The sequence below is a fragment of the Phallusia mammillata genome, chromosome 6, assembly GCF_965637545.1.
Source record: "Phallusia mammillata chromosome 6, kaPhaMamm4.hap1.1, whole genome shotgun sequence".
In the NCBI taxonomy this organism is placed as follows: domain Eukaryota; kingdom Metazoa; phylum Chordata; class Ascidiacea; order Phlebobranchia; family Ascidiidae; genus Phallusia; species Phallusia mammillata.
In genome coordinates, this window is record NC_137257.1 from 24,066,763 (window position 1) to 24,079,616 (window position 12,854).

General features: G+C 39.5%; 1 protein-coding gene across 1 annotated transcript; it reads left to right on the forward strand.

Moving 5' to 3' along the window:
- The first annotated feature begins 1,602 nt into the window (after positions 1-1,602).
- Positions 1,603-9,793, forward strand: LOC145233176 (uncharacterized). Its single transcript, XM_080097850.1, has 4 exons — positions 1,603-1,832; positions 8,367-8,667; positions 8,985-9,088; positions 9,416-9,793. Exons 1-4 carry the CDS (start codon positions 1,671-1,673, stop codon positions 9,548-9,550), a joined length of 702 nt encoding a protein of 233 aa, XP_079953976.1. The 5' UTR covers positions 1,603-1,670; the 3' UTR covers positions 9,551-9,793.
- Positions 9,794-12,854: the final 3,061 nt, after the last annotated feature.

Sequence of the window (12,854 nt, forward strand, 5' to 3'; positions counted from 1 at the left end):
GTCTACATATTTCTTTACTCGGCAGATTTGACATTCCATAAAAAACGGCTACGGCCTAATTTACCATTCAGAAAAAAAAAAGTTTTTAGACATCATTTGAGGACAATTTTATAGGTTGAATAGAGAATTCCTGTCGAAATCTAGTAGACGGAGAACAGTGTTGTATAGTATTCCTTTAAAGTGGATTTTACTTAACATAAAGACGATGCGCTGATTACTTCATTTCAAAAGGTGCAGTGTCCGCTTGCAGCCTATGCATTAGCTGCAAATCTCGTAAGGCCTTATTGCCTATCGGAGTTAATTCATGTAGGATTACACACGATTCGAGCAAAGTTTTTTCAGTTTTGTGTAGGTTCACTGGCAGTAGCGCTGGGACTTTACAGTAAGAGCAACATAATCTCGCCTTTAAAACCGCAGTAGCTTTCTCCGCAACCCCTGCTTACAAAACAATTACGTAACTTGAAGTTCATCGGTTAGTGGGAGACTGGATTTCCCCCAAACAGTCTAGTTGTCTGGGTAACGCACAGCATGTACTGAAGTCCGAGAAGCTTTGTTAAGATTTAAAGCTTATCTTTACACAAAATCCATTAAGTAAGCAATTAACAGAAGCCTCAATGTGCCATCTTAGTGTGTATAGAATCCACTAAAAAGCAGTTTAGACACAATGTAGGGATGTACATTTTGTACAAGTAAAGTAGAGATTTGCAAAAACACAAAAAGTGACACAACCAGCAGATCACGAACAGAGCAAGATTGATTAGTGACAATCCTTACAAGTGTTAAACTGTTTGACAACATAAGTTAATTGTCCAAGCTTGTGGTATTGAAAAATACACGAAATTTGAAATTAAAAAACCCACGTTATCAATGATGCAGATCGGAAAAGTGCATGCGTTCAACCGTTTTCTCCTTATATTTTGGTTTATGGTTGATGCAACCTAACACACAAACGAACATGACAGTGGTAAGACACTTGGTTTTGTAAACATGTCAAGCCTTTAAACTTTTGACAATGGCGTTTAGCCTTCAAACAAATTGTGATGTTTAAAGCTTATTATGTTTAGTTGTATTTACAACAATTGTTGATCAAAAGCAGCGATAAAGTCAAAAGTTGGACAAGGAAGCAAAACCATTCACCAAAGCCAAACGGTGTTACAATAATGCGACACACCCAACCTTAACAAACAACTTAATGTCTATGGGACGATGTGTTTCGCCAAGTTTATGGAAGTATAATTCACAAATAAGGAGTAATTTAGATGATTTTCACATAAGACCCTTGTAGAATAAAAGTAGTCATAATATACCGATTAGGGCATGAATAATCAAGCAAAGTAAATGACACAACAAACGTAAACTTTGTGAAGAAATACCACTTATTATTTCAACTAAATCATGCATTTACGCGATTGAATGTGTGTCGCATTTGGGAGATCGTTGAAACTGTTACGGGAATGAGGCTTGCGAACACGGGGTCCAGTTAATTAAGAAAAAGCAATCGCGGCTTTTCGCCTGTTGTGTCAAGCCAGGCAGAAAAACGAGAGATCAAAGAGCCAATGCTTTGATGCGAAAAAAGGGAAAAAGGGGGCCGGTATATAAGCCGCCGAGAGGCCGTTACCGCGTATCAGTAACCATCAGCGCCGCGTTGACGATTTAAGGCAAGAAAAGTCATGTATATCGTAAAGTTTTGCCTTGTGTTTGTGATTATTCTGCAGTACACTCAGTTTAGCAGTTGTGAAGGAAATAGTGACGATGAAGAAAGTCAGGCAGTTATGTCTCCACGCCCGAGTCAAGACGACGGTTTAGAACGAACCCAGAGAGCTGCTCACAAGGTGAGATAATCTACAAGTATTTGTGACTAAAGGTTCTTAAGTCCATTATGTGCAACAACCTTGAATCTGGTACCACTGTTAATGTGTAAAGCCACAGAACCTTAGCGGGTCACTACAATTCAACCTTCAATGGCAAGAGCATTTGTCTTCGTGTTTAACAAATATTTTGCGCTAAGATATTAGGGCTTTTCCACGGAATAACAGAAAGATTGGTGGAAATATGTCGTCTTCAATAAAATTAAAGTTGCGAATTAGTTGTAATGCCTGGATGATAATTGGGGGAAACCGTAATAACAATTCGGGATGTACAAGCGACAATATACAATACGCAAGACAATCGTGTCAAACGGCGGTGCGAATTAGGAAGAACAAATGTGTTGATATTTCCTGTATAAATTGACTTTATTTTGCGCTTGGTTTCATCTATGAAGCGAAATTTTACAAGTGCTTTACTATGAATCTGACAGTTCCGCGATGTTACGTGGTTAAGAGGTGGCAATAACAAGTTATCGTCACATTAAAAAGCAGACTTTGTTCACTTGCAATTTTGCCCGAAAGCCTTGCGTCGAAGCATTTAAATGCATACGAAGAAATAGATGTAGATTTGTAACTTTTTGCCTCACGTGCCAACAGTTATGCGGTACTGCCGGACTTCAAAGTTCAAACAGGCCGTAGTTTTACTATTTCCGCTCTAAAAACGCAGCTGTAAAGAACAGCTCAATAATCGGGGTCTATAGGGTCTACGTTGGAACGAATACGAGGCAAACAACAAATATGTCATAGAACAAACGTTATAAATGATCTTAATATTTCCGTTTTGCCAGTTTACTACATTAGTTTGGACAAACATCCTCCAGTTCATTGATACCGTGTAAAAAGTAGGCCTATCCGCAAGTGGTTCGGGTACCAGGTTCCAGGGTTTCACAACTAATACGATATTTCAATGGGTATTAACAGTTACAGGATTGCCCTATTCATGACATACGGAAGGACAAACAACCGTTAATTCCCGATTTTTTGTGATACAGCTGGGCGCTCGCGTGTTACAGGGTAACTAAAGGTTTATAGGGGCGCTGCGGAAAATTGTTTTATTTATTTTGCCATTAGTAATGTTATGAAGTTACAGGCCTTTTAAAAGATAATAAAAATCAAAAACTTAATTAAATAAATAATAAAATTGGCCCGATGGATATAAAAAGTGGATAAAAATCTTTTATGTCATTGCATCAGTTTCAATAAAAATGTTCGGTAAAACTGCTGTGATTGATGAAATTTTATGGTCAAATTTTAAGATTCGTTGAAAATGTCTTGCTTCTTTAGTGCCACCTGGCGGAAATATTATTGCTAAAACATTTTTCGGCCAATTATCCTCAATAATAAGTTCAACAGAGAACGTCGCAAACTATCAAAGGCCTAAGACTTTGTTTGTCCAACACAAATACAAGTCGCTCAGTTTATCCGCTACCCGGGGGCGCGTGGACTTTGAAAGTCGCCGCGCCAGACGATTGTTTTCCTTCGCTTCTTCGCCAACTGTGACCAAACAATCGACGCCTTTCGATTTCGAATTCTCGGTTAATCGCCAGGACTCTGTGTTCGCTAACAATCGACCTGTGTCAAAATAAACCGCTGCCGCACACAATGAGCATTAAGACATAACAAAGGGTGCAAAACCGGATCGAATGCAGGTTCTTGTGAAATCTTGTCAAATAGAAAATCTCGTTTATTTTTGGTTTGTCGGTATAAAGTTCAATTTAGTGGCGTTTGGTCGTCATGTTTGGTCGCTTAAGAACTATGAGTTAGCCTGTTGCTTCTTTTTTAAAACAACCTCATTCAAAAATGAAGTTCTGCACAAGGTATTAAATTACCTTCACATTTTTTTAAATACTGAATTTGTATACAGGTGGTGACCATTATTATTTACCACTTTTTTGTGGCAATATATTTATTATTTCTGCAAATCTGGTAGTAATTGTGGAAACCTTTGCAAAATTGTACGACATTATGGTGACTAACTTAAAGCGAAAAAAAAAACGAACGAATTGTTTTTGCTGCGGCATTGATCGTTGCGTTACCCCGGGTCTTAACCTTTGATCCCGCCGGCTTGACAGGTGCGGTTTTCCGCCAATCAGCTCAGCGTTTTGGGGCAGGTAAGCGCTTTAACTCAAATACCGCATAGACATGAACGTGCCTTTCAAACCACAAGCCAATAACTAACCGATGATTTTTCAGGGGCTTAATCCTGATTTATGCTACTGAAGTTTGTTTTACGTTTCCAGGAAGAAATTTTATCAAACTTCTCCTTGATTTATAAAACGCATTGTGCTTTTAGTAAATCCCAAAGTAATCAAAACTAAGCCCCTTTTTATCGAAGGTCAACGCGCTTTTTCGGACGTTGCCTTTGAAGTAGTTTTGAAGTAGAGCCGCAAGTAGTTTTGGCTTGCGCATTGAACCATACACATACTTTATAATGGGTCATAATAGTTCATGAAGATTGTAAAAATCGACGTTGGTGATGTTTCAGCGAAAATAAATCGCTTTATTGACAAACTGGGGCTTTTCATAATCCCATCCGCCTCTTTTCGCGTCACAGCCACTGATATTCGACTATTTCCTTTACCAGTTGGCTTTAAACAAAAATTTTAAAATTCCTTTGTTTTACAACGCCGAGATCAATGGAAGTAAAAGCGCTCGCAAAATCGTGCGCTCTGCAACCCGGAAAGAGCCTTTCAACGCTTCACGTGGCACCTGCTCGAAAACGGATAAGGAACACGCGTTTGTTCTTCAACAAGTTTCGATTTTTGGTCGCGCTTTGTGGAATTTCCTTCACCGAAAGCGCGCGTTTAGTGTTCAAAAGCCGAGCGGATAAATGCCTTGTTTATTTGAACACAGGAAAAGTCGGAATTGGGTTTGTGGCGACGTTAACAGCCTCCCTCGCCGTTTCCTGACTTGCGGACGCGAAATGGGAAATATTACCGAGTGAGCTAAACGACAGGTGTTCAAACATACGACTGTTATAATGTGTCAACGAGGGCAACTTTCTCTCCAATAAATTGCCTTACAGTATTACAATGCAAGCACAAAATTTTAATTTGAAAACAATTCAATTTCATTAAGAGACAAAGTATTTGAATAAACTGAACATATTTGGCTGATGAAATAACCGCTTTTTGTTACATATTGAAGTAATTACATTACATTTTTTGCTTGCGCTGGACTTCACTACTTTTTAATTCGGAAGTGTTGAACTAATGTTTAGTGTTTAGAGAACTTGAAAGTGAACGACGTTGTAACATTGAAAACATGCAAAATAATCTTTACGGTTTTTTTTGATTAATTTTCCGCACACAATTTAAGTGCAGAGTTTATGGCTTAAAAACGCACCAAGAAAGCCTGTTTTACGATACATTTACATGTTTCAGTTTTTCGTCGACTTATCGTTTAAATTCCCGGCTAAATTGGACAACAAACAGTTTATGAAAGCGCAAGTGATTAGAAATGATTGCATAGCGGTATACATGTATAGGTCCTTCAGATATCGCCTATCAACGTTTTTCCCCATCGATTAATCATTTGTCAGGACCTCGTTGAACGGTTATTAATAATCTAACAACTCCTTGAGATGGAGGGTAAATTGCCGAGCCGCGCTTATGTTAGACAAACACGCGTCGCTTTGATGAGCGCACACTTACTGCATTAGCACCAGTGACGCTGCGGCGCTTTATAGCCTGCGCAAATAAACTATGCGGGCCATAAGCTTTGTATTGCTCTCGAGCACTTATAGGCGGGATGAATTTGTCCCGTTATCAGGGTCCAACTCCTCCGACCTATGACAGCTTCATCCACTGAGCTGTGTTTATTTTCACGACATATCAACGTTTGAATTAAATTACCGATTCGCGGCATATGTGCGCGGTCTTCACCTGGCGTGAATAACCCGAAATCGTTTGTTCTTGATTCTAGAATCGGAGATATCGCTCTACCTCAGTTGCGCAATAGATGACGTGACGCACAATCGACATTTTTGCGTCCAATTTCACGTCAATCAAACACAGAAACGCTTTCTGGTGAAGCTTAAGAACACAAACTCGCATATTTCATTATAATCGCATTAAAACTGGATTTGGGAGGTCTTATTGCCCCAAAGTGTAGGGTTTTGCTGATTTCACAGATAGCATGGATTTTCAAATGTTTCAGGCGAAATCGCTTCGGCTTACTTGTCGCTTTTGGATGGTTTTGGCATGACAATAACTTAAAACATGCACATAAAATGCTACCGACTCTGGTTTATTCTGATCTTGAATACAAAATCATGACCTTTTACTCCCACGGTGGCCAACGTTGTCAAGTTAAAAGTAATATACAAGTCATATAACAACCGGAAGAACATATAATGACGCCAACAATCTCTCAATAAAAGTCGTTCAAATCAAAATGCAAAGATTTAAAATAAATTAATGTGACCGTTAAGAATATGCAGGGCCAAAAGTTTTTTTGTGAAACCTTTGGATTTATAAGGTTTGTGCGATTTGGGCAAAAGGTCGTGTCATCTCACGAGTTGACTTGGTCAATTTTGTTCGCTATGTTGAACAGAAAGCGCCGAGCACAATTTTCAACATTCCTCCCCTAACCACGAGGTTTGTCATTACAAGGTCACACGCGTTTGACCTTGAAAAACGTGCGCCCTGTTCATCGTTGACTGCGCAAGGCAAGATAAGAGCGCAGAGGGTTCAAGTAGCGCAGAAAGGGCCAATGTTGATTTGTGTTCACATATGCCCTGTATGGGTTAGGTTTTGATAAGGTTTGACTTATGTTTCGATTCCACGAATAAAGGGCCAACGCTCTTCCGCCCAAACACGGCAGCAACAAACATCGGTAGTTTATTTACCGGTCGACATCGGACATGCCGACTCCATGTTGATGTCAGGAAGGCTCTTATCAGCCCGATTTTGATCGAGATTGTAAACAAAATGGCGCCGCATGAGCAAGAGTTAATTATGGCGCAATGGTTCTGATAACAAGCATATTGTTACCTATTGTTACAACTCTAAGGTGTTGATAAAACCGTATTGCGCGTTTTAAATTAATTATAATTTCAGCCAAAGATACAAGTCAATATCTGAGTGTAAAACACCACAACGTTTGGACAGTTTGCATTGTCACAATGTTGCGTTCCTTCTGTGGCTTTCATTTGCCATTTTTTCTGACGATCACAATAGAAACAGTATATCACACTCAGTTATTGGCTTATATCTTCTTGCTTAGAATATTTAAAACCGGGAATTGTGTTCCCAAATTATAATTTCTTTTTATTGTTTTGCCTGAATGGTTTGAATACTGTCTTAATTTTTAAAATATCGCCATTATTATCAAAGTAAAGGTATTTCCAATTAGAAGTTGTGGATTAAAAAGATGTAAAATAGAGAACATAGTACCAAATGTACCTTTTTAAATTTAAGGATAAAAACTTGTTTCTCACTTTCGCGACTGGAAAGGGCAACAATTTGGTACATAGTGATTCGAATTTTATTTGCGCTAAGTTTAGCCAGCGAGTAAAAACACGCCCTTTGAAAAAATACCAACAAATCCAAAAAACTTGATCAAACATTTTCAAATCGCAAACAAAAACGCCACTTCCAAAAATTCGCGTTTCCTTTGACGTCAGTTCGGCGAACTATTTGAGTGGAAATAGTTGCAAATATTAAACACGTTTGGGGCTATTTTGGAACGCCGTGGCGAGAAGACGTCCGGCTCCCGTTTCGACGATTGTTGACGCAATAGACCACAAACAATGTTAGTCGAACGCGAACAAAGAACAGTTGTTGGGACAAAACTATAGGCGAGGCACACGGGCGGATATTAAAGCCATGAAGTCGCAACTGTAAATATGAGTCACATTTTTGTTGCCTAGGCAGGTGGGAAAAATGTGCGCGGTAAAAAAGTTGACAACCCACACAAATATTGAGATAAGTTTGCCTTTGATTGTCTAGTGATTGTTGGTCGGCTGCGGAGCTCAATTTCTAGCGCCATTTTGGATACTTTTAATTGACGGATGATGAAAGTGTAATCGTACGGTCACGCCCTTAGGTTTCAACTTTGGAAAGTCCCAATAACTGAGACAGGTCTTCCTAAAATCCTGAAAATGATGTACAAGTGTCCCAAGTGGCGCATTTTATTCGGGATTAGCGAATAGCATTGCTGAGACATAATGATGTATGAAAAACAAGCAGTGTTATACATCAGGCCGGAAACTCAAGCGTTTCAATTTAACTCTGCTTTGTCATCCCAATTCATTGCAATTGAGTAATTACAACCACTTGAGGGCAATTAAATTCCACCATAAGTGGGAATCCACCAAAGCATTCAAGCCCGAAAGGTCACCGGCAGTTTCGTATGACCAACAACTACAGTGCGTTCTTAAACGCAACTTCACAAAGCAAAGCCACACAGCATGCACAGTATAAAGGCTGTAGCCTAGAAATATTTATACACGCACATTAACAATCATTTCTAACAGTGAATCCTTTGTTGTTGCAGCACCACCGTTGCCCTGGTAACAGAAAGTCCTGCACGCGGTCGGCCTCTGCGCCATCGATTGGAAAAAAACAGGCCAAACAGTGCAAGAAAAAGTTCAAGAAATGCAAAAATAAGCGCGACAAGAAGTGTAAGAACAACCTGAAGTGCTACAAGAAGAAGACAAAGAAATGCAAGAAACGCAATAAAGTGTGTTTAGCGCCACGAAACGACCGGCCAGCAAGTCAACCGGAAAGATCAACGCCATCCAGCGGAAATCTGCGATCCCCGGTTGTTGTCAAACCCAAACCCGAAACTTATAAACGTAAGTTTGCTATGCAATGTTTGATTCCTATTAGAAACAATAGTCAATGTAACTGAGGAAAAGTACGCAAGTTCAAACTAATACATAAAGGTGCACGAAGTATTTGAAGAGAGTTAATATGACAACGATATTGGTCAAAGAAAGTATTGGTTAAATTGGCTAACATAAAAGTTTTCTGCAATACAACAATAAAAAAACCCAAATCTTTACAACAATCAGGTTAGGCGCTTCCTTGCACAATAAGGGCATTAAATAACCCAAAATATTAACAACAAAGAAAAAAAGCCCAAATTAACAACTTTTTTGTAAAATTACAGAAAAGCACGAAGCTTGTGTGAGGGACAGTGAATGTATGCCAAACCACTGTTGTGCAAGATACCGGACAGGCAAAAGATGTCAAGAAATGGTCCCAATAGACGGGGTAAGTTTATGCCACGGTGTTTAGACCATTTAGGTTAAAAAAATAATAAATGCGACTATTATAAAGCCTATAAATACTGATTCTTGTTGAGATGGAAATTTCCAACTGAAAAAACAACAACATTTTAAAGCTAGAGATCTTAGGCGTGGTTGTAAAAGTACACATGCGTAAATCACTAGGTTTTACTGACATAAGTCACTTAGACATAGTAAACAGCAGTAATATTAGGTCATTAGGTGATAAATCATCGAAAACCTTTCACCCACAAACAATGGCGTACACGTTTCACAAAATATTGGCCTTGACCATGAATGTCCTGTTCTTTAGGTTTGTCCGATTCCACTTAACAAAAACAGACGGCGAAGCGCTCAATTCTTCGAACGTTGCCCCTGCGCACCGGGACTGTACTGTCAGAAACCTCTCACCGATTCGAGACACTACACGTGTCAAATCGCCACGTGATCAAACGTCATAAAAGAACTATTACGTCACAGAGACGTCACACAGAGCAAGTTCTCGGTCGAGCGAGCCAGCAAGCTGTACAGGAAGGCCAGGGAAGGCACGGGAAAGCAATCGGTGGCGAATGGGACTTGCACTTTTTTAACATTCTTTTCTTCTCTATCCATTTGTCCAAGTGTCATGTTGTTGCTATTATCGGTTTGCGCGTTTTATCGTCCGTCAAAATACAAACTTTGGTTGAAAACATGGAAGGCTTGTTTGTGGTGATAGCGTTGGGAACATGGATTGTCGTCTGGGATGTTGTATTCCAGGAAGGATTTGTCACTGAAGGTCGCAAGTTCATGTTTGTTTGAGGACGAAGCAAGCAGACAGTTAACACTGATATGCGCGGATAGCACGGGTGTGTACTGCCAACAGGGCGTGGGTTAGATTCTTAACCTGATACACAACAATTTCACATCACGATCAGCATAAAACGTTGACAAATCAGTGAATCTTAGGTTTCGCATTGACAGCTAGTTTACATTGTCGGCAACGTGTTTAAATTCGAACCTAAACAAGCATTTATGACGCCAACAATAGCGGTGTTGTGACTAGTAAAACATCCCTCGTATCAATGAGAAAATCTCGCCAATGAAAGCAAGAAGGCTATTTCAGGATGTTTTAAGTGACAGATTTATCTTTCTTTAGTGGTTTGGCGCGCCTAAAATGACAGGATCCAGTCAGAATTACCTGTATGTTTATGTTGAGTCGTTTTATTGTCCTCGCCATTAAAGCATTAAAATATGACTCAATCCTCTTACCTTTTGGCGAGTCAATGGTTTGTTTATACAGGCGGTTATAGGGGGTAATTCACGATGCCAAAAATAAAACACGCGGGTCATACACGACAGGAAGAGCCCCATGATGTATTGACCTGCTGTGAGGTAACACTAGGAATGGAAAGCAAACAAACACGGTAGTTTTGATGTTGTTGCCAGAAAGACCAAGGGCAAAGCGAGAGACTGCAACAAACATTGCGCATAATTGGGGCAGGAATTTAAATCTTTCAGGCCTCGTTGCCCTTAGACAAAGTGATCGTTTCATGTTAAACTAGGCGGCCTGAACCAGCCTTGTACGCCAGATTATCAGTAACGAGATTAAAGTCAGTAGTACGGTGGGTACGAGATTCTTTTAACTGGCCGACTACCTTGGTTAATCGAAATTTCCACAAAATATGCAACACATGTACGTCGGGGCTTGGTTGATGCAATAATTGACAAATAATTACACCGGTATTTTTCCTTCTGTTTTGATAACAAAGTATACAACCCAACTGAAAACCTATCAGCTAACTGTTGTTAAAAACTATAGTCTATAATTAAAACACAATTAAAGTGTTGTTGTTGTTTTTTCATTTTAACGTGGATGGTGTATATAATTTGAATACTGTTGTCAGAGTTTAGGCATTAGATAGTTTTTTAACCGAAACTGCAAGAGGCAAAGGCTTGTGATCTAAATTACATCTCGTAGCAGCGAAATTGCCTGTGTGCGGTTGAAGCGATAGGTCAATTTTGGTTTATTGATGTAAAATTGTAAAACCATTTACAGCATTTAAATGAAAGTTGTGTTTGTACAAGTACCACATGAAACAAGTTTATTGTAATGCCAGTAAAACGTAAATCAGTAGATTACACCAACCAATAAAAATGTCCATACGCAACTACAGAACTTGATTCTTTTTGAATGAACGATAAAATAGACACAGATATTTGTACTTCTGAAGGCTTTTTAATAGATTATTAAACAAAAAACAAACGGAACCAAGAACTTGATATTTCCACATAACCTTAACAATATCCACAGTATCAAATTATTGCTCTGTGCTTGTACGGGTGGATATGCATTCTTGGTACCAACAAACAACTTTGTTTTTCGCAATGGAAAGCATGCAGATAACATGGAAAAGTCACCTCTTTTATGTTAAATATCAATCAAAGTTTGTCACTACAGATTGCCAAAGGCCAATTCCAGCCTCAGTTAACATTAAAAAAGAATTATCTCGGAATTGAATTACAGATACATGAATTTGCCGTTAAGCAGAAACTAAAGTTAAACAGTTCAGTTCACAGTTCTTATTAAGAAAGCTTGTTTTCGTGTCATTCTTACATAGGGAATTTACTCTTTTCAGACAACCTGCATAACGCAAAAAGCCTATGTTATAATGTGTGTTGCACTTCACCAATACTTGCTAAATGAATTGATATTAATGTGCAGTTGTAGCAAAACATAACCTATATAGTGCACAAGACACTTTGATATTTAAAGTGGGGTGTCTTCTGACAAACGTTTCGTCGCCTAATTAGAAACGTATGTTTAAGGCATTTGCTTTCAGACACATAAAACTACACAGACACGCCTGGTTTGACAAATTTGTTTCTGCAGATTTGTAAACAATATTTCCCATGTCAAGTTATGAAACCTGTGGCTGCGGGCACTACAGGCGTTGCGACGTAGTTATTTGTCCACATGTGGTATCGATTTTACCAGGAAACATAGCTAACGTCACGCGCAAAAGGTCTTAATCCGGGCATCGTAGAAGTGACGCCGTCCGTCAAAGTGTGCTTCCGACCGCTGTAATGCCGCTAAATGCGAAATCCAACGTACGTTTTTGCATGGAAGGTAGGCGGTCTTGGCCACATGAAAGTGATACACGGGAGGTACAAAGATGCCAAAGCCGGGCCAAACTTCTTCGCGTATCGGGTATCAAACGGGACCACCGTGCTTTGCAACTACTGGTTTGGACAGTTTGCCAAACAAAAGTCGAAATTGAACGCCTTGTGCCAGTGAAGATGAATGACGTGGTTCGGTGTTAACACTAAGATTAACTGACAAGGTTCTGTAACAGTGGGCGGCGCGTTGTTTCATCTTACGGTCAAAGTGTGGCCCGCTTAACTTCGGGAGCACGCAGGCAGCCTGTTTCAACCAACCAAGTCTTTTCTAAATCAGGAAACCGCCGTTCTAGGGACCTATTGCTGACCGACCATGTAGCCTTTAGCGCTGAAGGAATTTGGGGCATTTTAGTCGTCCGATGGAAGGAAAATGAAAGTACTTGCGCTTTTACAAACGGTATCAGGTTTCAAAACAGCATGCTCCTTATTTCCATTCCTTTCCACTTACGTCGCGTAATTAGGATTTTTCCCTTTTTAGTCCATAGAAACGTGCTTTATCTTTTAAAACAAGAACCGTCGACCCTAATGCTTTCTCTGAACCTTTAACCTGTAGGTCAAAGGTTAACAAATGGTTCGACGCATCGTGACTCCAATAG

Excerpts from the sequence above, each read along its gene's own strand:
- LOC145233176 (XM_080097850.1), top strand. The coding sequence starts at position 1,671 with ATGTATATCGTAAAGTTTTGCCTTGTGTTTGTGATTATTCTGCAGTAC. Across the intron at positions 1,833-8,366 it reads CCCAGAGAGCTGCTCACAAG|CACCACCGTTGCCCTGGTAA; the intron begins GTGAGATAATCT and ends TTGTTGTTGCAG. Across the intron at positions 9,089-9,415 it reads AAATGGTCCCAATAGACGGG|GTTTGTCCGATTCCACTTAA; the intron begins GTAAGTTTATGC and ends CCTGTTCTTTAG.